At 42.8% G+C, this 24,126-nt stretch overlaps 1 protein-coding gene across 1 annotated transcript; it reads right to left on the bottom strand.

Annotated features, from left to right (window-relative positions):
• Nucleotides 1-396: 396 nt before the first annotated feature.
• Nucleotides 397-11,988, bottom strand: LOC147618404 (Haloacid dehalogenase-like hydrolase (HAD) superfamily protein). The gene is made up of 8 exons (XM_086774835.1): nucleotides 11,608-11,988; nucleotides 11,328-11,398; nucleotides 9,334-9,492; nucleotides 8,211-8,277; nucleotides 2,581-2,676; nucleotides 2,386-2,432; nucleotides 984-1,064; nucleotides 397-894 (listed from the first exon to the last, which is right to left on the bottom strand). Exons 1-8 carry the CDS (start codon nucleotides 11,911-11,913, stop codon nucleotides 756-758), a joined length of 966 nt encoding a protein of 321 aa, XP_086630961.1. The 5' UTR covers nucleotides 11,914-11,988; the 3' UTR covers nucleotides 397-755.
• Between the last annotated feature and the right edge of the window lie 12,138 nt (nucleotides 11,989-24,126).

Raw genomic sequence — 24,126 nt, 5'->3', positions numbered from 1 at the left:
GAGAAGTTCACTAAAAGAAGCTCCAACCAATACCTTCATAATTTACATGAATGACTTGCAACTACTGGGGAAAAACTACATGCTTACAATAAGCCACCCAACCAGACAAAGGCCTGCACAACGCGATCTTTGCTTGAGAAGAGATCTAGCAGCTCCCACTAGACCATAGCAGAAACCTTTCCAAGCACATCATTGTACCTGTAAAACCATCACACATCACACAATACAGGAACCAATGCACTCATCTCTAGTTTTATTGTGGTTCTCAGGTAATTGCACGTTAGTTCATTCTGAGCAATTGCACCTTAGAATTCATTATGTACTTCAATAAGTCATTTCAAAGATCAGATTTCTAGGGACAAACTGATTTGAAGATAGATGTAACTTCAAGCCCACTATATTCACAAATGCATACAGTGGTTCTGTGTTTTATTTCTATTTGTGGCATCTGTTACAGTTATCTTACAACATACCTCCTTTAAAAAAGACAGGTAATATTTTCAGTTCCAACAAAACGTTATATAAAGCTATTGAAAGTGATTAAGATGCCAGCCTTTCAGCTACACCAAAGGCACATGGCATATTACAGAAATCTTTGCCCATATATACACCTTGCCATGTTGACAATGATGGTAACTCAAATTGGATAAGTGCTAATCTAAAATTGGCCTTTCAGCCACACCAAGGGTGCATGCATGGCATGTTAATTAAACCTTTGCCCGTCTGCACCTTGCCACATTGACAACAATGGTGACTCAGATTGGATTTACAGCTTGATGGGCTTTTGCTTCAATAAGCTGGGAACAAAAATCCAAATCAAAGTTCACACTTGGAGGATCTCCAATGCAATCAAAAACAGCATCCGCTGTTTCAAAGTTCTCTTCAGCCGTGTACCTGCCAGGCATAGAGCTCTCATGCTACATTTCAAGACAAGCATGAGCAAAATCCTTAGCAATACAAATCAAGAGAGGAAGACTAAATACCCGCTTTTTGTCACAATACACTTCATCCCTGCACCTTTGGCTGCTGCCAGGCCAATCGCACTATCTTCAATCACTATGCACCTATTCCAAACAATTCAGCACCAAAGATAAAGGTTTGGTCTGGTAACAACTTTGTCAATTGTCAAATTCCAGTTTTGAGTTGATCACTTAACCACACAATTTGGAAACATTTCAAAACAGATGTGTATATGTTTGCCAAAAGGGGTAAGAAAGATAGCCTGCAACCACTGCCATCCTATACATCAAACTAAGATGTATACAGCAGATGCATGTGTTTAGTCTCCTAAGGAACATTTGGGTAAGAGTTTCGTAGAGTAGAGGCCATTCTAAGTCCAATTGATAAAGAGTAGTGTGGTAAGGATAGGTACTTGTGAAGAGTTTTTTAGAAGCACCTCAAAGGCAGGAAAGTGTACACACATGAGAGAGAATGTCACCTGCACTTTTTAATTAGGTGCCATATGAGAAATTTAGGGGCAGTTTTAGATCAGTTTTGGGCAGCATAGAAAGTGAAACCAGCCTGGCCAAGGGACCAAGGCTTAGGCACCTTTTAGCCCAATTTGAACATATTTATGATATTATTTTGGGCTTGCGCGGAAGGCTGGAGTTACTTGGACAAAAACTTTGCCTATAAATATCAGGGTTTGGATCAATGATTTAGCATTCAAAGTCGGATTTACAAGTCTCAGCCGTTGATAAGCAATTAGCAGCAGCCCTGTACAGCTTTGGAGCAAATATTACGCATTATTAGCATAATGCACATCATTTGGGAGCCCAGATCAAGTCCAAATCTGAATCATCATTGTAAATAATCAGTCAAGCAATTAATATTTTGTAGATTAGGGCAATCTCTCTCCCATCTATGTGTTTATTCAATATGTGTGCTATTTGCAGCACATAATCAGCACGCTTCCATATTAGTATGTTACAGAGAAGTTGGGTAGCAAGTTGACTTGCATTCTGGTTAAAGAAAAGGCATTATGTCAATGGACACAAGCCACTGACAACCACGAATTCAAAAACTTGAGGAGTAAACACAAGGAAGCAATGCAGTGTCCGCTCAGCTTGGTCCAGGCCAGGTGCCTAAGAAACAACAATGCACACCTTTCTGGTCATGGGGCTGGCCGCTGGCCAACAGCAACCCAACCAGCTGATTGGCATGGTAGGGGGCTAATTGCCTTCACCAAATGCCCAAATTTCAGAAACTTACAAGAGGAGAAGACGGAGCACTTGTCCATGCCAAGTATTGACGCACTGAGAAAGCACATTGAGGTGACAAAAAAGTTTGTTTTTTTACTTTCATAACTTTCCCAAAAAAAAAAGCCACAAAAAACAGTCCTTGGAAAAGAACTACAAGGGTAGAAACAGGCTAGAAGTATGAGACCTTGCAGGGTTTACGGAGTAGCTATTTGCCGCCAGTACATATATAGCCTGGGAAAAAAAAAGATACTAACCCTTCAAAAAAGCACAAAGAATCATCCAGAATACTTTGGCAAGCTTATAGATGGATAGATAGAAAGAGAGACAGAAAGAGAGAGAGAGAGAGAGAGAGAGAGAGAGAGAGAGAGAGAGGTCAAACCGGATCCGGTTTCTTTTTGGGCACAATGTCACCTGCAAATATAGTAATTGATTGATCTCTCTCTGGTCCTAGCAACCCATTCACAATAGATGAGACCTGTAATGACCAAACAGTTTGTTCAAATAACAATGCATTGAAGGAAAAAGCGACATCCTAGAGCACAACATACATGTATAAGTCAGCCTAGAAGCAAACGGGTCAACCAGCAGAGAGGATGCAAGGCGGGATGGACTTGCAAACGGAGTACTCATTATTAATTTCCAAAATCCTGCTAAAAATAACCCAGAGCATGCTTGCTCTACCTCCCTCCCTCATGCCTTATGGATTGTGCATGTCTTGGTACAAGATCCATCACGTATACATGCATCCTTCTAAAAAGTGAAAGATACACTACACATCTGAGGAAAAATATTGACACCACCACCTCTGACAGGGTAAATCCTACCCTTCCAAAGAAGTCAGTGAAACAACTGGCTTGTCTGCCTTCAGCCCAATGTGTTAAGGTGACAAGGCAGCCCATTAGCTCTCTCTCTCTCTCTCTCTCTCTCTCTCTCTCTCTCTCTCTCTCTCACACACACACACACACACAGAGTTGACATCTGCTGAGGCAAAAATAACCCATGGGAGCAATTACAATGCATAAGACCATGAAAGGTCTCAGTCTGGTCACCCACAAAATGCAAATGAAAAATAGGCATACGACCCAAAGGGCCCATCAAAGTTGAGAACACATGCATCACCTTGGGGTTGGGATTCCACTAGCTTTGGAATCTCAAATTCCCAAATAAAGGCTCCCCCTCCCAAAGTCCTGCCTATTTCCCATGCCTTCTTTCACACTACTCTGACCTCCAGTTCTGCTCCTTTATGTTCCATATAGGTGTCAAAATACGCAGCGGAGATGATAACCAAATCTGAGACCACAAGAGCAAGTAGAGTGCAGAAAATAGACAACACAAGTGAAGGAGAGAGATAGGCATGTAACTCTTCTCTATACACAAGATCCCGAGATGAAAACAAGATACAATGGTGTGGGGGCCATGGGGCCATTTTATATGGCCCCATACATGCAGTCGGCCTGTTGAAAAGGCAGCCGACTGGGCCTACATGTCCACCACGACCAGCTCCATCCACCAGTCGGCCAGTTGTACATAGTCGGCCAGCATGCATGAGAGGTCGCCGACCAGAAGGGGCAGTCGGCCAGCATCCAGAACCTCCTGACCAGAAGTCAGCCAGTATCTGGATCAGCCAGGGTGCAGAAAACTGCCTCCCACACCTGGTAAAAATAGGGAAAAATGGGAAAAAAATACGGGGAGTGAGGAAAAATGAGAAAACGCCTACAAAGGGCGGGCACACCCACAACAGAGGCCCTGGTGTCTGATAAAGACAGGAGATGACTTCTAACAATAGGTTCATGTGGGCTCCTTTGATATCCAAAGGGAGGTGCCCTTTAGATTTTTATATAATTGCGTATCTTTGCCCTCTTGTATCCATAGTGATAATTGCATGACCATTGTGAATTCGAATAGCATGATCTTTCATGTGGGTTGGAGAGAGGAGGGCATCCCGTGATGGCAGTCTTCCCATTCTAATCTTCAATGCTGGGGCCTCCTTGTGTTTCTGTTTATGAAGTTTAGGGGCGAAACTTAAATTTTTTGCAGGATCAAACTCACTTGAGGTGCAACTTCCTTCTTGCTAGTTCCAACACACTGCATCCACCTCTTTCACTTTATTTAAAAGTGCATGTGGTTGCACTGCATCAATGTCCACCTTATTGGCATGCTCTCCACTAGGGCTGGCTTATACATGCAATGTGTCTAGGGTTGCCTTATATATGGGCAGCAAGAGAATCTTTCATGTGGTCTTAAGCTTGCCAAGCTTTTCCTTAAGCCTGTGATTCTCTTGCTGCAATTTCACCACTACAACACTGGAGAAACAACGCTTACTCATCTTACCTCGCAATGGGGGGTTGCCTTGGCGAGGATTGAACAGCAGGCAAAAGTGCATGCGCTTAAGGAAGAACTCCACATGCTTGATACCCACTTAACCCTTGTGCTCTAATGATCTACAAAAGACTCAAACCCTCTTATGTGACACACCTCACCTACTTACAGGCCATATACATTGGGCAGTGTGCACAACCACAGGACAGCATGAACAACAGTCAGACAGGTGTGCACAGGCAAGGGGGCTGCCTTGGAACTGGCGCCTGAGTCATTTGGAACTGTCACACGGCAAGCACCCATTGGACAGCAGGCTACTTTTTTTTTTTTTTTGGAAAAACGATCCTTCTATTAGTTAATGAGAAAACGCCATAAGGCTACAAAGCTCACCTCACAAGGAGGGATAAAAAACACAGTGAACACCTGAGCTCCACCCCCGTGGCTGGCCGCTCTCGGGGGGGGGGGGGGGGGGGGGGGGGGGGGGGGGGGCTACCTAGTAGTACATGTGGGAGGTGAGAAGAGCCAAACTGGAGGCCTATAGTACCAAGTGACATCCTCGCCCCTCGCGATGAGGAAAGGGCCAGGCTGCCAAGTGCGGAGGAAAGCCTTGCGGCGACCTCTCATGCGATCCGAGTCGCCCTGAAGTTTCCCCCAGTGTCCTCTCAAGGTGTGAATGATGTCCACCCAGAGGGCCTGTATGACCTCCGCCGGTGGAGTCGCCTGGCGGTCAATGGCCTCCCTGCATCGGGCTCTCCATATGTGCCAAGCCGTCATGCTGCTGATCATCCCCCATCTGTGCCCGTCCCCCTCCTGGGAGACTGCCGAAGAGAAGTCTGGCGTCGGAACCACCGCCATCGCCCTGTCAGAGACCTGGATGGTCGCACTGCCAGGGACGTCCTCGTATCCAAGGGCCGGGCCGCTGTCCGTGGCCCAAGCCACCGCACCCCACGTCACCATCATCTCACCTGGCGAGCCTGCAAAAACCATCCTGAGAGCGCGCTGCCAGACCTGCTGTGCCTGTGGGCAATCCCATAAGCAGTGGCGCTGCGACTCCTGTGCATGGCCGCACCAAGGGCAAGACGCTGGGTGTCTGCCAAAAGCTAGCCAGGCCCCCACAGCCAGTCCTCTATGCGCTGTAAGCCAGAGAAAAAGCGTCACCTTCCGGGGCCGGAAGCTGGCCCAAAGGCGCTGCCAGAAGTCCCTAAGGAAGGCAGGGGAGAGCCCCTGTCGCCACCAATGCTCGGCCGCCGCCGGGGTGCCCGCTATCCTGTGCCTCTGGATCCGCCGCCCCAGCCTCACTATGTACTGAAAAAAGGGGATACCTGGGCTGGTAGGGGCCGAGTAGGATCTCGCCAAAACCACTCACCTGGATCCCACTGAAGGCGAATAAGAGGCCTGCTGTCCCAAGCCCATAATCTCCAAGAAAAGTCCTCCCCTATCGAGGCCGGTGAGGGGTCTACATGCCACTGTCTCTGATGAAAGCCGACCACCCGCACCCTCTGAAAAATACAACCCTGGAGCTCATCCAAATCTAGTCGTGTCCTCTGAAGCTAGCCACCCTCTCCCACCTCGAGAGTGAGTGGGGCGACTCTCTCTGCTGAGCCGGAGACCGCTAGAAGGATCTCATGCCGAGTAAAGACGCCCATCCACTGTGGAGGTGGAGGGTCCTGTACTAGGGTCCGCCACTCCCGGGGGATGGCCGCCTCAATGTCCTGCCTCATCAACTCTCTGCCCCTCATCCCGCTGAGTCTCCTCTCCTGAGCCTCTAGAGGCAGCTGCTGAAAACATATCCAGTCGTCTAGGGATTGGGCTGGGCCGGAGCTCAACGGGCCCCACGACACGTGAGACCGCGATCCAACCATATGACCACTGGGAAGTCGGATCAAGGGGTTCCAAAACAATGGCTGCCTCAGGCGCTCCTCATCGGTGCCCGGGGGAGTCTGGAAGTGGACAACAGGCTACTTAACCCTAGTGCTCTAATGATCTACAAAAGACTCAAAGCCTCTATGTGACACACCACACCTATGTACAGGCTATATACATTGGGCAGTGTGCACAACCACTGGACAGCATGAACAGCAATCGGGTAAGTGTGCAGGCAGGGGGGCTGCCTTGGGACTGGCGCCTGAGCCATGTGGAACTGCTGTGTGGCATGCACCCATTGGCCAGCAGGCCAATAGCACCATATAGTGGCCGCCAGCAGTATTGATGCATATATATACATGCATGGCAAATCATCGCCATTTCTCAGTGTTGGACTTCACAAAGAGCTTCTCTGCAAGCAAAAAGCTAGCCAGGAGTATTCAGCAGGTCTCAAGGCTGTTGTTGACGTTTTCACTCAGCCATATCTCCTGTATTTGCATGAACTCAGTTGTAACTATTTCTTGTACATAATACAGAACAGTGGTTTTAGGACGCTCGTGTGTGCTGTGTGTTGATTCCGCTGCACCAGAAAAGATGTTACATATGATCCATGAATAGACATGATGTCAAGACAACATGAAAAAGAAAAACTTAAAAAAAATGACCCACATACTACATAGACCCTGTGTATACAGTGGAGTAGGTAGAAAACATCATGCGTCAGAACCATCCTCCTCATGGACGAAGTCTAAGGCTGCTCTTGTGGTGGCGATGCCTCTCTGTGGTGCCTAGGCATGTCCCAGATCAGAAAATGGTGGGTGGAATGTCTTGATCTCTCAGGACAGGGGTGTCTAGCTCTCTAGAAAGACTAATGACTCCACGTGTGTGTGGGTTCAGATGATCGCAAGATCTGGCATATCCTCTATGTTCCATCTGCTCTATGCAGCCTGGGAGGAAGCTGGCCACACCTGTCTGACAAGAGCCAAAGATATCTATTATGAAAATCTAAGTGTGATCATGTTGCTCTCTCCTCTTTGAATGTAGCCACACCAAAGCCTCTTGATGCCGGTGTATATCGAGCAAGTACATACCCAGGCGTCTCTTCTCTCTATAGTGTCACCCGTGAGAGGGGACCAACCCCATCCCTGAAGGGGCAGTTAAATCACCCCCATGTCTCATAATAGACTAGGCATCAAAAGAAATCACGCCCCTCAAACTTTATCACCGGTGTGAAGACACCCTCAGCTCACCAATAACAATTCCTATGGCATGGGACAGGTGTATGTAGAGATACACGATATCTCAATAAAATAATCCTCCATGAACCGCACAAGTGCTCCCTATAGAACTCAAGCTTTGTGGTAAGCTCTGGTAGTGTCAACCATGTCCAACTCATGTGAAGCCGTTTCTGATCTAGACAGATGATGTGCTTGATCTCTTGCTGTGAGAGAGAAAGTCTACACTATATTCAAAGAGAGGGAGTCGCTCCATCTTGCAACCATAAACCATCTAGTCACCTGGGAGTACAAAGACATGCTCTATCCCTCCTATGCAAGCTGTCTAGAGATCAAGTATATCTATACATATATAACAAGGAGCAAACATTTTCCTGATAAAACAAGACCCTGCATTCAAATGCATGCTATGCATTGACTCCAAAAAAACAATGCACTGGCAAACAAAAGTACTTGGCTTTTGATGAAAGACCAGTCTTTCTCTTTCATATATGATCAAAGAAACAGAAGGGCAGGCTGAAAAGACAAACTAAACAGCAAACAATACATTTTAACTTGTCTCAACTTAAAGAAAACAGTGGAGCTTCCATACTGCCAACTCGTTGGAAGTACTGCATACAGCCACCTTCACCCCTTTGGACAAAGCCTCATCTATCAACCTGTAGCATGAAACACAAGAAGTCCAATCATGGGTCAAATTATGAAGTCATATTAATGTGTTAATCTATTCATAAGCAACTAAAAGAGCTTCCTTAGTACATGCTTTACTTACACGCTTCTATAGTGTGGCATCTCACATGCATTCAGCGTAGCCCGTGTGTAGTGACTCAACTCTTCAAGATTTGATGTTCTCCCTTCAGACATATGGCTGATTTGCAAGCCCTTATGCTGAATGCCCCCTGGCTTCTAAGCTGGGTGCTTGTTTATTCCTCCTGAGCTACTATCCTCTAAAAGAAATGTATTTACCCATCTCCTGTACTTTTAATAACCCTCCTTTTACTTGATCAGCCCCTGGGCACCTAGCCGGTGCTGACCTTAGGCTCATGCCCAAAACCTGCCCTAAACTGGAGCCACTTGTCAATGCTGTGATCTGCCCTCACCATCTGTGCATTGCTCTGGTTGTTCACAACATGTCTTACCAGGATTCAAGTTTTGTGTGCAGATACATAAGACGTGCACCTAATCTATCTGTAGGCATAACTTGAATTCCGAAGCAAGTCAAATGAAGAAGGCTTCCATCTGGCTCTGACTCCTGCAGTTGAACTCCAATAGAACTCCAAGCATTTTTATTTCTCTTTGGGTGGATCAGAAATGTATGTGCATATGCACAATGGCCATGGCCACATCTTGGACATCACCCAATTGGTTTGGCATCAACTCCAGAGTCCACTACCTGTACTTAACTCAGCTTTTGTAGAGGCATGAGCCTTTGAGGTAAGAAGAGAGTATTCTCTCCTCAAAGAAGTGCTAAATTGATTGTTAGCCATACCTTTTCGTGTGTTACCCCATGTTTGGAATGGCAGAAAATTGAAAGAATAATGCTCTCACTAATGCACTCAAGTTTCTTGAATCACCCCCCCCCCCAAAAAATAAAAAAAGTACATTCATTACAGTCTTTAAACAACAGCAAGGCAATTCATGGCCCAACATCAGAAATAGTGTGGCTGCACCATGGACAAACAACATGGGAAGGTAAGTATGCACAATAAACAGACCTTGCAACACCAGGCCGAAGAGGAAGTAACTTCTTTTCTATAAGCTCCATAAACAGAGTTGTTTTGCGCTTGTGTAAAGAGGCAACAAAGTCCTTTCTTTCTTGCTCAGTGGTTGGAGCAGTTGCAGGCCATCCTACCTTGTTGAAGTATGCAGTGATACTGCAATGAAGCAAAAATTTTATAAGCAGAGGTAATATAAATTATATTGACACTATATCTAAGCATAGAAGTTTAGACGTGTAGAGGCACCTACCTAAGCAAACAAACAATTGTTGTGTAGAATAGCTTTTAAAAATATTGAAGGGTCTCTAAGACTACACCTACGTCCTAAGAAAAACCATTATATACCTAGATGAATCTAGGAACATGCCCAAATTCACCTTTAGGAAAGTGCATGTTATATACTCATGGTAGTCAACCCACAAGACTATATAACTATCAACTCCATTATGCATAGTATGGACTAGATACTACGACATCCCCACTAACGTCATCAGTGCCCAATAGTGGGCGTAGAACTCTGTTACTCTGTATCAAGCTATGCTCTCACATGCACTCCCCACACACACACACACACACACACACACACACGCATAAGAGCATATATTCACACAAAGCCCTTCGTACTGAGTTTCTGTCAAACCTCCGGAGATGCAGGGCAAACTCAGCCATAATGAAGCCTAGCACTAAGGGAAGTAGCAAATAGAAAGAATTAGTTTGATAGGGCAAATGCACCGCTACAGATAGAAAGAATAGGCACAATATCAACTAGCCGCAACTCGGACGAAAACTTCACAATGTGAAATCTGCATGTTCGCTAATACGGCTGAATTATATACCTAGATGAATCCAGGAACATGCCCAAATTCACCTTTGAGGAACATGCATGTTATATACTCATGGTAGTCAACCCACAAGACTATCTAACTATCAACTCCATTATGCATAGTATGGAATAGATACTACGACATCCCCACTAACGTCATCAGTGCCCAATAGTGGGTGTAGAACTCTGTATCAAGCTATGCTCTCTCTCTCTCTCTCTCTCTCTCTCTCTCTCTCACACACACACACACACACATAGGAGCATATATTCACACAAAGCCCTTCGTACTGAGTTTCTGTCAAACCTCCAGAGATGCAGGGCAAACTCAGCCATAATGAAGCCTAGCACTAAGGGAAGTAGCAAATAGAAAGAATTAGTACAGCAAATAAGTATTTGATAGGGTAAATGCACCGCTACAGATAGAAAGAAAAACCATTAAACCCCCTCTTATACGAAACAATGCAAAGTAAATATGATATCTATGCACACAACATAGAACAAGAAAGCTTGCCTAAGACATTCGGCCTCCCTCTCATGCAACACTAAAATCTTCATATGCTCAATGTATACGTCGTGAAAAACTTGCATTGGGCCCACACTCATGTGGAGTGACACTGATGTAGTACCACATTCATTACAGCTATGCACAGAAACATAATAAAACAAACATTTGTCTATATTTGTAACTATACAACACATGCACATTGAGTAAGGATAGATATGATCACTTGCCTTGCAATACCGCTAGGCACATTGGGCTGCCCCTCACACAAGACAATAGATACAAAAGATTAAAATGCATGTGGCATGTGCAAGAATTTGAGAACTTGACTTGCAATATGGCTAGGCACCTTCATTTGACACGAAGCATACAACAGATAAAAATGCACACCAATGCATATCATAAATGAGCTCATACAGTATATATTATATATAAGATGTCCACAATGCACACCACATATAAACTGTGGCAATGCATACCATAAACAAAATGTACAGAAATGCATAAAAACAAGACCCGTAAGGGCTCTACTCAGGCTACTCTCAAAGCAATTTGTGTCGATGAATTTCAAAGCAATCAATAAGTTAAGCGGTACATTGGATAAGTCCTTGATTTGGTCTGATGGTGTATCAAGTGTTGAATTGCACTATACAACAGAATGCATACCGCTCCTTACCGCCGCCAATTTTCAGCAATTCACCATAGAGATCAACGTCCCACGAAACACCGAGTCCTCTCTGCAAAACAAAAATGGGCCGTCTGACATGTTAGGGGTTAATTATGCACCAGAAAAATTAGGGTTAGGGTTCGGATACAACTGCCGGTAAATCCCAGGAAAACCTGATGCAACGATGGGTGTCTTTTCATGCAATGCTAAGGTGTGAGCACAAACGAACTAGCGAAGCCTGAAGCGCACACACACACACACACAGTCAGAGTAAATTACTTCTGAGAAAGTTTCGTTGAACGAAACGCGATGGCCGTCTCGTTCTGTGTCCACAAGGACGCCATCGCAGTCGAAGAAGAGGGCTTCGGGAAGAGCCGCGCGGGCCACCCCGATGGCCGTACGATGGTGGTAGCTATGGCCAAGGCGCCCGCGTGCTATTGCACGCTTGACACGGAGGCGAAGGTGGGAAACGAAGGGGGACGATGAAGACGCACGTGAAGATGGAGAGGCGCCATAGCTGCACACAGGCGAGCAACGAGGTGTTGTGAATACGGCATGGTGCTGATGAACAACCATAGCAGCCATATTTTGCCAATCCTTTCAAATTTTGTGTGGTGATAGAAAAATGAGTTCCCACCACGAATGTCTTTTTGGTCCTCCTTATACAGGATACACCTAAGAGTGGGTGTTTTGTTAAGGTGATAGAAAGATGAGTTCCCACCACAAATGTCTTTTTAGTCCTCCTTATGCAGGATACACTTAAGAGTGGGTGTTTTGTTAAGGTGATCACACTTGTTGAGCGTGGGTGTTTTGTTAAAGTGGCTCGGCTCGTATAACGGCAGGTGCCGGTTTTGTGACACCTAATTAAAAAACACTTTTTTGGGGTGAAAATGTGCTTTTCAAATTTCCACAATTAAACTACATAGCTAGATTTGCCTTTTCATTACGAAAATTTTGATACGAAACGAGGATTTCTTTTTTCAGATTTCCTACCCATGAAATCTCAAAAACTGCAAAATGGAGAGATATATTGCGCATATGAGCCATTAAGGTATCATACATCAGCAGATCATCTTTCTCCACATTAGCGACATTCTAGGAATATTGGACTCATTTCTAGGGGGTAGATGTGCCTCCTGATTAGCTTAATTGGTATATGTGTCATTGCTAGCCCCCTACAGTGGTGAATCCATGTTTTTTTTCACAACTTTAGCTATTGCAAGATAGCCCAAGTTATGAGAAAAAATTGATGGTTGATAAGTATTTGAAATAATGTTCTAAGCAAATAAACAAGATTAAGGCCAAGTGTAAGGTCCCCCAACCTAAAAAGGGAATCCTTAAGATAGTCTACTAAGTCTAAAAAATTTTCCTATTTGTCGACACCTTGACCATGTAGAGATATGAGGATATGACTACTAGGTAAAACATAGTTTTATCCTACAAAGGGAGCGTGGTCTCCTAAATGATTCTTAAAATTGAATCACCCATAGAGTGATCGACCTATCTTGGGCAACCTCTATTCTTGATTCCTAGAACCAATGCTTTTTTTCCCATCTATGCAAGACACAGCGCTGACGTAGTCCTCTAAAGTAGAATTGCCCAAGGACTTACTTGCCTAGCGTAGTGTGATCGATTAATCTTGTTGGAAAATCACCCGACTAATCGGATCCACCCATCTATAAGATGGCGCCGTCAGGGCGTTCCATCCTCCCACTTTCCACCCAACTCACCCGTCATTTTTGTTTTCTAATTAATCCTACCACACTGTGTGGCAGATATAGAGAAGTTCATTAATTAGGGATCTTACGCAGTGTTTATTAAGACAGCCACTTAACTTGAAATAATGATACAACAATACTAAAAAACAAGGGACTTAGAAAATAATAATGATTACAAAGGTTCAAATCCAATTATAGCCAAATCTAAGCTCTCTTATTCAATGTTTATTCTGCCGATGTTTTAGAATTTGGCCTTCTAGTCTCCATAGACTAGGCAATCCCTACGGGTCCATACACCTCGTTGTTGGTAATCGGTGAGGACTCAAGCTGGCTTGTCGCCCTCTCAGGCTCTGTCATTTGATCCTTCCGCTCCTCGGAGGGATGTCTACACATTAGGGTGGGCTTATTTACCGCACTAGCCTAGGCCCGAGTAGAACTAGGCAACATTCATAGTTCTCACCAAACCAATGAGTTCCAACTTCCCAATGGTATGAGGGATACCTTGGGCCGACTCCGGGCCTCACTAACGTCGCCGCTTGGCTACATAAGCACAGAAACGAGGTTAGCATTAAGGCGGGGAGAAGATGTACCTGTATTTTAATTTAAGCAAGTTAGCAACATAACAATTCAATCCAACCTTAAAAGATACGAGAACCACATTATTTTTTTGAGAAAGCAACAATTCTACAAAAAGAGATTTGATATTTTCAAAACAAGGGAAAAAATAGCATCCTTTATCTTTCTTAATTAATACTAATATCAATGATTAATCCAAAAATCTCTTTTTAAACGATCTTTAAGCTAACCTAACCATTTCTTCCATGAGGGACTCCCAAGGAAAGAGTTGGGGCTGTGTTCAGAGCATTCCCTTTTGCATCGTTATTATGCACGTTTCTCGAGGTAGTATTTTGGCATCTTCAAGGAGGAGCCATACTGTCCACTCTCTCGTAGCTCACGCAATCGTGAACTCAATGCTCCAGACAGATTGTTATTTGGAGTCTGTTTGTTCACTTTATGAGCAAAAAACTCTTCCGTTGGAAACCACCTCTTAGAGCAAAAGTGTGCTTACTTAAGTCTCTTTATATGGGGGGCAAAAAGTAGAGTGTCCTTAAGTTGAGAGCAAGGGCTAGTTGGAAACTAAGCTAGAGGGCTAGGGGAGGATGTGAGATCCCACTACCCCCTCCGCACACCGGATTCCCGATAGAGCTGGCAACAACGAAAGCAGCTCCCTCATGCGCGGGGCAGGGTTTCCCACTCGGGGCCTCGCCCTCGAATGTCTGGGCACAGACTAAGCTGGTGGTCATTCCAAAAACCGAAACTGGAAAAATTTTCCATGCTCGGAAAACGAGGACGATTCCACCATTTTGAATTTCTTAACGAATTTTTCTAACGAGGTCAAGATACTGAACTAACCTTCATCTGATTAAACCAGATAGAAGGAAAACTATAACAGACTTATCTTCAAGGAATCAACGCTTTTTTTCTAATTGAATCAGGCACAGCCGTTGATCTATTCATTTGAGAAGTCTTCAGGTTATTATTTAACTATTCGAGTTCTAAGCGTATTCCTATTAATCAATTTTATTATTAAAACTCTACTGATTCCAGCCTAACCCCATCCGGCCCATGGGTTAGCCACCGCCCAACCACTGGAATTGGTAGAACCAGATAAGTACTCGCCCACCTATAATTGAATGCCTTTCTTAGCTTTTGCTTTAGAATACAGATACGCACACACTCCTCTTTAAACTTTAACTTATAAAACAATCCATTGACAAACAATTATTGGTTACAGATATCATAACTCAAAATTTTTATCCAATTTCTTGTTTCTCAAAAACAGGTATCACTTTGGACTCTCCGTCGAGACCAGCTGGTCAGCAACAACGAGATCTAGTAACAGATTACAATAATTTTTCGTCATCATATATATATATCTTCCACGACATACGCATGGGTGTCTTAAGCACCGCGAGCCCGTGCATCGCCTGGTCAGAACCCTCCAGGATCCTCCTTAGGTGTCCTGGCACTTCACTCAGGGACCGCTATGTCGGCCCTCGCCCATCGTACTAAAAGCACACCGTTTTTCACCATACCAAGGCTGGTCAAGACCTGGGCAGGTTTTTGCCGTGTGAGCCGTCCTTTGAACACTCCCCGCCAGCTGTTACAACCGAACTTCCCTTACAAAAACACGTATACCAAATGCTCCCTCCAGCATTCTACCGTAAGACAGTCCTTTAAGAAAACAGGGTTTCTATGCAAGTTTTCAGTTTTGAGTTTCTTTTGAATACAATGAGTATATCTTAAATCCATATCCCAAGACTTTCTGATCGTAGGTCTGAATTCCAAACAGAATTCCTTGAATTCTGTAACCTTGATCCTAAATCAAAGGGTCTCAACTTAGTTTCAGATTCGGTGGGTGATTTGAGTGAATTTTTATGAACTAGTCACATCGTCTTTTCTTGAAACTGACGAAGGAGTTATGTCTTGGTCATAGTCTGATTCAGGGTTTGAGTCTGGAAAGGTTCTCCCTGAACTATCTTTCTCGAAGGGTAATATTTCAATTACTACTTTACTGAATTTCATTCATTGAGTATTTGCTTAACTGAATTCAAAACTAATTCACGAATTCCTATGAGGAATGAATTAATCATTTATCTAAAATTTCGAATTCGATAGTTTTTCTGAATTTTCTCATTACCATCCTAAAGAATATGAAACGGTAGAATTTTCTCTCACAGAGTATTTACTTATTCATTTACCAAAATTCATGGGATTTAAACATAGGATTAAAGAGAACTCTTATTTTGATATAAAAATTCTGTATGCATCTGTTTATGCATAAAATCAAACTTCTATGGAAATAATACTTTTATATAAAAGAAAATCCTTTTATGCATCTATTTATGCATAAAAATCAATTTTGATAAAAGTAACACTTTTATAATAAAAAAATTCTTTTATGAATCTATTTATGCATAAAAATCAATTTTGATGAAAGTAACACTTTTATAATAAAAAAATTCTTTTATGCATCTATTTATGCATAAAAATCAATTTTGATAAAAGTAACACTTTTATTATAAAAAAATTCTTTAAGTCCTTTGCCAAGTATCCAATGGCTCGTTCATTCCTCGAATGAATCTAGCCATGAGCTGCTCTTCATCCAAAAGTGGAGAATATTTGAGGAGAAGGGCAAATGCCTGATGGTACTCTTCAATTGTCCGGCTACCCTGCTTCAATTCCAAGAAATCATTCATTTTGGTTTCCAGGAAGCCCGGAGGACAGAACCTTTTCCTAAGGTATGCTTTAAGATCTGACCAGGTCTGGGTATTTTGGTCAAGACGGTTTGTCTCGCAATGGTTCCTCCATGTGACCCCGACCGTTTCCACAATTTTTCATCTCGCGAGAGCCATCTTGCTCCTCTCATTGTAACCGGTTACATCAAAGTACTCTTCCATGGCCTCAATCCATTTTTCTACTGTTTCTCCTAGCTGTTCCCCTTCACCCTTAAATGGACCAGGTTGGGATCGGTGCAGGGCTTTACGGACGTCCGGATCTAACTCTTCATCATCGGTAAGAGGATCCGGTTGCCTAGCACAGCCCGCGCGCCTCATGATTCTGACAAAACGAGATTTTTGTCAGCTTAACTTTGGCATCAGATTTATTATTGTTTTTATTTTTGAGATTTTTTTCTTAAACAATAATTATTCCATCATAATTCTTAAAAACAAGATTCACTCTGATAATTTTATTAACCAAAATTCACAACCATGAAAACAATTTGGAATCTTTTGCAAAACGTCATTTATTATCAAAAGTTTATGATATATACATAGAGCATCTCGGCTCCAAAAGTCATTGCCTCAATCTCGTACGCATAAAAAGGCGATACTGTGATGGAGACATGCTATAATATACACGATCCATCAGTGTGATAAGGGTGCTGTAATTCTACTTCTAGGAATAAAGCGACTTAGAAGTCTAAAAATTCGGCAAGAATTTCTAAAATTTCGGGGGAATGATTAAAGAGTTGAACATAATGAACAACTCCTAGCCTTATCAAGATCATGGCTAGGGAGATATTCTGCTTAAGTCTTTGAAGCTGATTGGTATTGACATTAATACATCGCCCTCCAGAGAACCACATGTGCTGACGTCGCTCTACAGGATCAGGGAAGTATAGATCCTCAAAGTGAAGAGCGAGCCTCACTCTGCTTTCTCGGGTTGTAGCAGAGTTGATAAGATGATCGAAGGCAAAGGTGATCATATCCTGACTCTGGGAAAGTCTAGGAATGCTAGACAGATTTGGGGTATCCATCTAAAAATCCAATTCAATTTATGAGTTTTCAATTTAAGAATTCATTTCAAACATAATCATAGCAAGTGAAAACATTTTTTTCCCAGCTTTACTTTAAAAAAATTTAAGCAATTTCTGCTGCTGTTTCATAAGTTTACAACAGAGCTCTGATACCAGCTGTGAGATCCCGCTGCCCCTCTGCGCACCGGATTCCTAGTTGGTAGCAGCGGAAGTAGCTTCCTCTTGTGCGGGGTAGGGTTTTCCCACTCGGGGCCTCGCCCTCGAATGTCCGAGAATGAGACTAAACTGGTGGTCATTCCAAAACCAAAACCGAGAAATTTTCCCTTGCCCGAAAAACGGGGACGATTTCACCTTTTTGAATTTCTTAACGAATTTTCTAACGGGGTCAAGAGACTAAACTAACCTTCATCTGATTAAACCAGATAGAAGGAAAACTATTACACACTTAACTTGAAGAAATCAACGCTTTTTTCCTAATTGAATCAAGCACAGCCGTTGATCTATTCATTTGATAAGTCTTCAGGTTTTTATTTAACTACTCGAGTTCTAAGGGTATTCCTATTAATCAATTTTATTATTAAAACTCTACTGATTCCAGCCTAACCCCATCCGGCCCATGGGTTAGCCACCGCCCAACCACTGGAATTGGTAGAACTAGACAAGTACTCACCCACCCATAATTGAATGCCTTTCTTAACCTTTGCTTTAGAATATAGATACGCACACACTCCTCTTTAAAACTTTAACTTATAAAACAATCCATTGATAAAACAATTATTGGTTACAGATGTCATAACTCAAAATTTCCTTCCAATCCTTATTTCTAAACAAAAACAATATCACTCTGGACTCTCCGTTAAGACCAGCTAGTCAGCAACAACGAGATCCAGTAATAGATTACAATAAACATTGGTCCATCATACGATATCTTCCTCGATATACGCATGGGTGTCCTCGGCACCGCGAGCCCGTGCATCGCCTGGTCAGAACCCTCCAAGATCCTCCTTAGGTGTCCTGGGCAGACTTTGCCGTGTGAGCTGTTCTTTGAACACTCCCCGCCAGCTATTGCAACCGAACTTCCCTTAGAAAAACACATATACTAAATGGTCCCTCCAGCATTCTCGCGTAAGAGAGTCCTTTAAGAAAACATGGTTTCTATACAAGTTTTCAGTTTTGATGTTCTTTTGAATACAATGAGTATATCTTAAATCCGCGTCCCCAAAACTTCTTGATCGTAGGTGTGAATTCCAAAACAGAATTCCTCGAATTCTGTAACCTTGATCCTTGGATCAATTCAAAGGGTCTCAAACTAGTTTCACATTTGGTGGGAGATTTGAGTGATTTTTTCCTGAACTGATCACATCATCTTTCCTTGAAATTGGCGAAAGAGTTTGGTCCATGTCATAGTCTGATTCAGGTTTCGAGTTTGATAAGGTTCTTCCTGAACTATCATTCTCAAAAAAGGGAGTGATATTTCAATTACTATTTTATTGAATTTCATTTATTGAATATTCACTTAACTGATTTCTAAATTAATCAACAAATTCTGATGAGGAATAAATTAATCATTTATTTGAGTTTTCGACTTCGATAGAATTTCTGAATTTTCTCATTACAATCTAAGTGAATAAAAATGATAAAAATTTCTAAATTAATCAACGAATTCTGATGAGGAATAAATTAATCATCTATCTAAATTTTTGACTTCGATAGAATTTCTGAATTTTCTCATTACAATCCAAGTGAATAAAAATGATAAAAATTTCTCTCTTAGAGTATTTACTTATTTATTTATCAAATACTCGTAGAAATTAAACATAGACTTAAAGAGAACTCTAATTTTGATATAAAAATTCATTATGCATCATTTATGCATAAAATCCAACTTCAATGGAAATAACACTATTATATAAAAGAAATCCTTTTATGCATAAAATCAAATTAATAAGAATAACACTTTTAATTAAAAAAATTCTTTTATGCATCTTTCCATGCAAAGATATCTAAAAATTGAGTTATCTCTCTCTAGAATATTTTCTCTCTCTAGGCCAAAATAGGTAGAAACAAGATCTTTTATTATTCTGAAAAGGGGATTGATTGAAGATACTAGACATCTTGAGGGGTTGGGGAGGAATCTTACATTCTCCCCCCCACTTGAGAAATGCGAGATGTCCTGATCTCGCAAACTGGGGGTAATCCCGCATCAGTTCAGCTTCTTTCTCCCAGGTGGCGTCTTCAGAAGGATAGAACTTCCATTTGACTAAGAATTCTCTCAGAATCCTATTCCTGAGAACCTTCTCTTGAACATCAAGAATTTCTTTAGGTTGGAGTTCCATCAGCCCTTGGGTTGAAGAAGTTAAGAGTTCACATTAAGCACATGATTTGGGGTCGGTACATACTTCTTAAGTAGGCTGACATGAAATACATTATGTACTTTGAGATGAGGAGGCAGAAGAAGCTCATAGGCTAAGTCACCTACTTTCTTTGTAATCAGATATGGCCCACAATATTTGGGGGATAACTTCTTGTACTTCCCAAGAGATAGAGAACTTCTTTTTGGGCGTACTTGAATGAAGACCATATCTGCTTCTTCGAATTTTCTGTCTGACCTCTTTTTATCTGCATACTGCTTCTGTCTATCATGGGTAGCTCTTAAATCTTTGTGGATTACCTGCATCTGCTGCTCCATGTCGTCAAGCATCTGTCTGGACATTTTGACCCTAATCAATGGGTCGGACCAAGTTAATGGTGTTAGGCAGTCTTATCCATACAGAGCTTTGAAAGGGCTCATCCCGATGCTTCAGTGATAAGAGGCATTGTAGGCAAACTCGACTAGGTGCAAATAGCTTAGCCACTTTTTGGGTTCCCTGCCACACAGCATGACCGAAGTATATCTTCGATTACTTGGTTCACCCTTTCTGTTTGACCATCGGTCTTCTCGGGGTGGTAAGCTGTGCTGAGATCCAAGAAAGTTCCTACTGCTTCAAAAAATGCAGTCCAGAATCTTGACGTGAACTTGGGATCTTGATCACTTACTATTCTCCTGAGTAGGCCATGCAATTTGAAGATTTCCTTGAGGAACAATCTGGCCACATCCACTCCAGTGTAGGTTTCTTTTACTCAAATCAGATGGGCAACTTTGGTTAGTCTATCAACTACCACAAAGATGGAGTTGTAACCTGATTGCATACTGATACATTCCCACTTCATCTGGGGGATGTCTAATGGATGTAACTTCCCAGGCATTTTTACTCTTTCTGCTTTGACTTTTTGACAATTCAGGCATTGACGTACATGATTAAGTACATCCCTATTTAGTCCAGGCCAAAAGAAGCTTTTCTTCACAGACATGTAGGTCTTGATGAAACCTGGATGTCCTGTAATAAGGCTGTAATGGGCTTCATTCAGAATTTGACCTTTAGTTCCCTCATCATTGTTGGGAATGCATAGCCTGCTATTATAATACAAAATTCCATCATCCAGGCTATACCCTTGAACTTGATTCATCTCCTGAGAAGTTTTTCTTTCCTGCATAAGTAGGGTAGCAGTAGGGCCAAAGAATCTATCCTGCATGATCTTCTCTCTTGCTTCATTAATCAATGGATTTGACACCACTGTGATTGCAAGCAAGGAAGCTTTTCTGCTGAGGGCATCTGCCACCACATTTTCTTTGCCTAGGCGATACTTGATTTCAAAATCAAATTCCTGCAGGGTCTGCATCCACCTTCTTTGGCGCATGTTGAGATCCTTCTGAGTGAAGATCCACTTTAAGCTCTGATGATCTGTCATCAAAGTGAATCTTTGACCCAGTAGGTAATGTCTCTACAACTTCAGTGCATAGACTACCGAAAGTAGCTCCAGGTGGTGGGGGACAGCATAATTTCTCTCATGCGTTCTGAGTTTTTGGGATTCAAAGGCCACTGCATGACCTTCCTGCATGAGTGCACCTCCCAGGGCAAAACTAATGGCATCAGTTACTACCTCAAAGGGTAGAGAGAAATCTGGCAATTTCAGAACGGGATTGGTTACCAAGGCAGTTATCAAAAATGCTTTGACACCTGGGAAGCTCCAAGTCATGGACAGCATAATTTCTCTCATGCGTTCTGAGTTTTCGGGATTCATAGGCCACTGCATGACCTTCCTGCATGAGGGCACCTCCCACTAATGGCATCAGTTACTACCTCAAAGGGTAGAGAGAAATCTAGCAATTTCAGAACGGGATTGGTTACCCAGGCGGTCTTCAGCTTATCAAAAGTGCTCTCTGACACCTGGCAGACCATTGAAACGGAATATTCTTCTTGAGAAGATTAGTCAAGGGGGAAGCTATGAGAGCATACTTAGGTATAAAAATTCTATACCAACCAGTTAGTCCCAAGAATCCTCTGACTTCTTTCACTGTCTTTGGTTCAGGCCAATCTATAACTGCTTGGACTTTTGCGAAATCTAGAGAAATCCCGTCTTTGGATACCAGAAAGCCCAAGTATTCAACATGGTACAGAGAAAGTGCATTTGCTCTTTTTAGCAAAGAGTTGGTGCTTCCTTAGAATCTTAAGAACTTTTTGAACGTGAGCTTCATGGTCAACTGTATTCTTTGAGTAAATCAGAATATCATCAAAGAAAACAAGAACAAAATCATCCAAGTATTCTCTGAGAATGTCCTGCATTAGGCGATTGAATGTAGCTGGGACATTTGTCAAACTAAACGGCATGACTGTAAATTCATAGTGCCCATAATAACGAGTATTGATGGCTGTCTTTGGGGGATATCTTGCTCATTAATCCTGATCTGATAATACCCTGATTTAAGATCTATCTTTGTGAAGATCTGGGCTCCACTTAGCCTGCTGTCCAAAAGCTCATCAATTCTGGGGATAGGATACTTATTCTTTACTGTCAGCTGATTGAGACCTTTGTAATCCACATAGAGTCTTAGCGTTCCATCTTTCTTTTTCTGAAAGAGAACTAGCACTCCCTAAAGTGAAACACTGGGTCTTACTGACCCGTGTTCTAACAGCTGCCTAAGATGTTCCTTGAGTTTAATGGCTTCAGGGACTGGCATCCTGTACGTGCACTTGGCTACTGGAGTGGCTGAGCTCTGGGGGTCAATTCTATCACATGATCTACTTCTCGAATTGGAGGCATCTGTGTTAACTCTACTGGGAATAAATCATCGTATTCACTTAACTATTCTAGTTCTTTAGCCTTTAACTTAGTGTCTACTGGATTCATTTTGATAATGTAAATGAGCTGCTTCTTTCTAAGTCCTTTCAGTAACTTAGAAGCTTTTACTAATTGCAGACTTGGGGATCTTGAAATTCTGGTTCCTTAAACTTTATTTTCGTGAAGGTCACGGAAGGAAATGGCTCCATTATGATAGTGAATGTCAGCTTGATTTTTGTGGAGCCAATCCATCTCCAAGGATCTCGTCGAAAACTCCCAAAGGTAGGACTCTGAACTGATAGTCAGTTGTTATATTCCCATCTAGATTGAACTAAATACGATCTGTCTCATGGGTGAGTGAAAAGGATCTTCCCACTTGCCAATTCAACTTGCAAAAGGTTTTCCTGATTTCTGTTCTAAGACTAGCTTACGCAAGCATCCAGGGGAAATAAATGAATGAGTACTGCCTAAATCAATCAAAAGTTTGAATGACTTACCCTTATACTCAGCTGGAGTATGGATGACTGAGAATGGACAGTTTGGCCCTTGGTTTTCAATTGCGGCATAAATCTAGCCTCTTTTCTCTTCCACTACTTCTGCTATTGTAACCGCTCTGGTTGCTGCAGACTGGGGCGAAACTCTTTCTATTTGGTTACCCCATTTTTGGGAGGGAGTTTTGATATTACTCTGTACAGAGGCAAATGGCTGACCTGGATTCCTCCTGGGACTGCCCTGATTTTGATGAGACAGACCTGATAGGAAGGGGATGGTCTCTGCATTCTAGGTCCTTGACTTTCCTACCCTCTTGACTAATAGGAAGGGGCTGGTCTCTGCATTCTAGGTCCTTGACTTCCCTACCCTCTTGACATGGCAGGAGCCGGGTAGTCTTTAAGCTGGTGACCGAAACCCTAACATCCAAAACATCTGTTCTCCGAGACTGACCTGGATTCCTCCTGGGACTGCCCTGATTTTGATGAGACAGACCTGATAGGAAGGGGATGGTCTCTGCATTCTAGGTCCTTGACTTCCCTACCCTCTTGACTGATAGGAAGGGGCTGGTCTCTGCATTCTAGGTCCTTGACTTCCCTACCCTCTTGACATGGCAGGAGCCGGGTAGTCTTTAAGCTGGTGACCGAAACCCTAACATCCAAAACATCTGTTCTCACTTCTAAGCTCCTTTGTCTTTGAGTCCTTGAAAAAGGTGGGGCTCCTGAGAAAGTGTTCTGAGGGAAGGGTCTTCCTTCACTTCTGAATCTGCCAGCATCTTGATTCTAATTTGGGCCTTGCTGCCTCTTTGGGGGTGGAAAGTTTGAAGCACTCCCCGAGGTTTGGAATCTTTTAAAGCTTGAGGGCGCAGGCCTTGGCGGGACCTTGACAACAAATGCCTTGGCAAAGTCCTTTGCCATTCTGACAGCTTCCACCATTGAGACAGGTTTGGCATTTTTCACTAAAGTATCCAATGGCTCGTTCATTCCTCGAATGAATCTAGCCATCAGCTGCTCTTCATCCAAAAGTGGAGAATATTTGAGGAGAAGGACAAATGCCTGATGGTACTCTTCAATTGTGTAAGATTCCTCCCCAGCCCCTCAAGATGTCTAG

This window comes from Cibotium barometz, chromosome 35 (genome assembly GCF_041138505.1).
Source record: "Cibotium barometz isolate CiBa-2024 chromosome 35, ASM4113850v1, whole genome shotgun sequence".
NCBI lineage: Eukaryota > Viridiplantae > Streptophyta > Polypodiopsida > Cyatheales > Cibotiaceae > Cibotium > Cibotium barometz.
The sequence above is the reverse complement of the archived record's forward strand: the minus strand, read 5'-3'. Positions and strand labels throughout refer to the sequence as shown.

Bases quoted from the DNA above. Each gene is read 5' to 3' on its own strand.
- LOC147618404 (XM_086774835.1), bottom strand. From the start codon at position 11,913: ATGGCTGCTATGGTTGTTCATCAGCACCATGCCGTATTCACAACACCT. The intron at 8,278-9,333 runs GTCTGTTTATTG...TTCATGCTACAG, and splicing joins CTTCGGCCTGGTGTTGCAAG to GTTGATAGATGAGGCTTTGT. The intron at 2,677-8,210 runs GTATGGAAGCTC...TGGTCATTACAG, and splicing joins GTACTTCCAACGAGTTGGCA to GTCTCATCTATTGTGAATGG.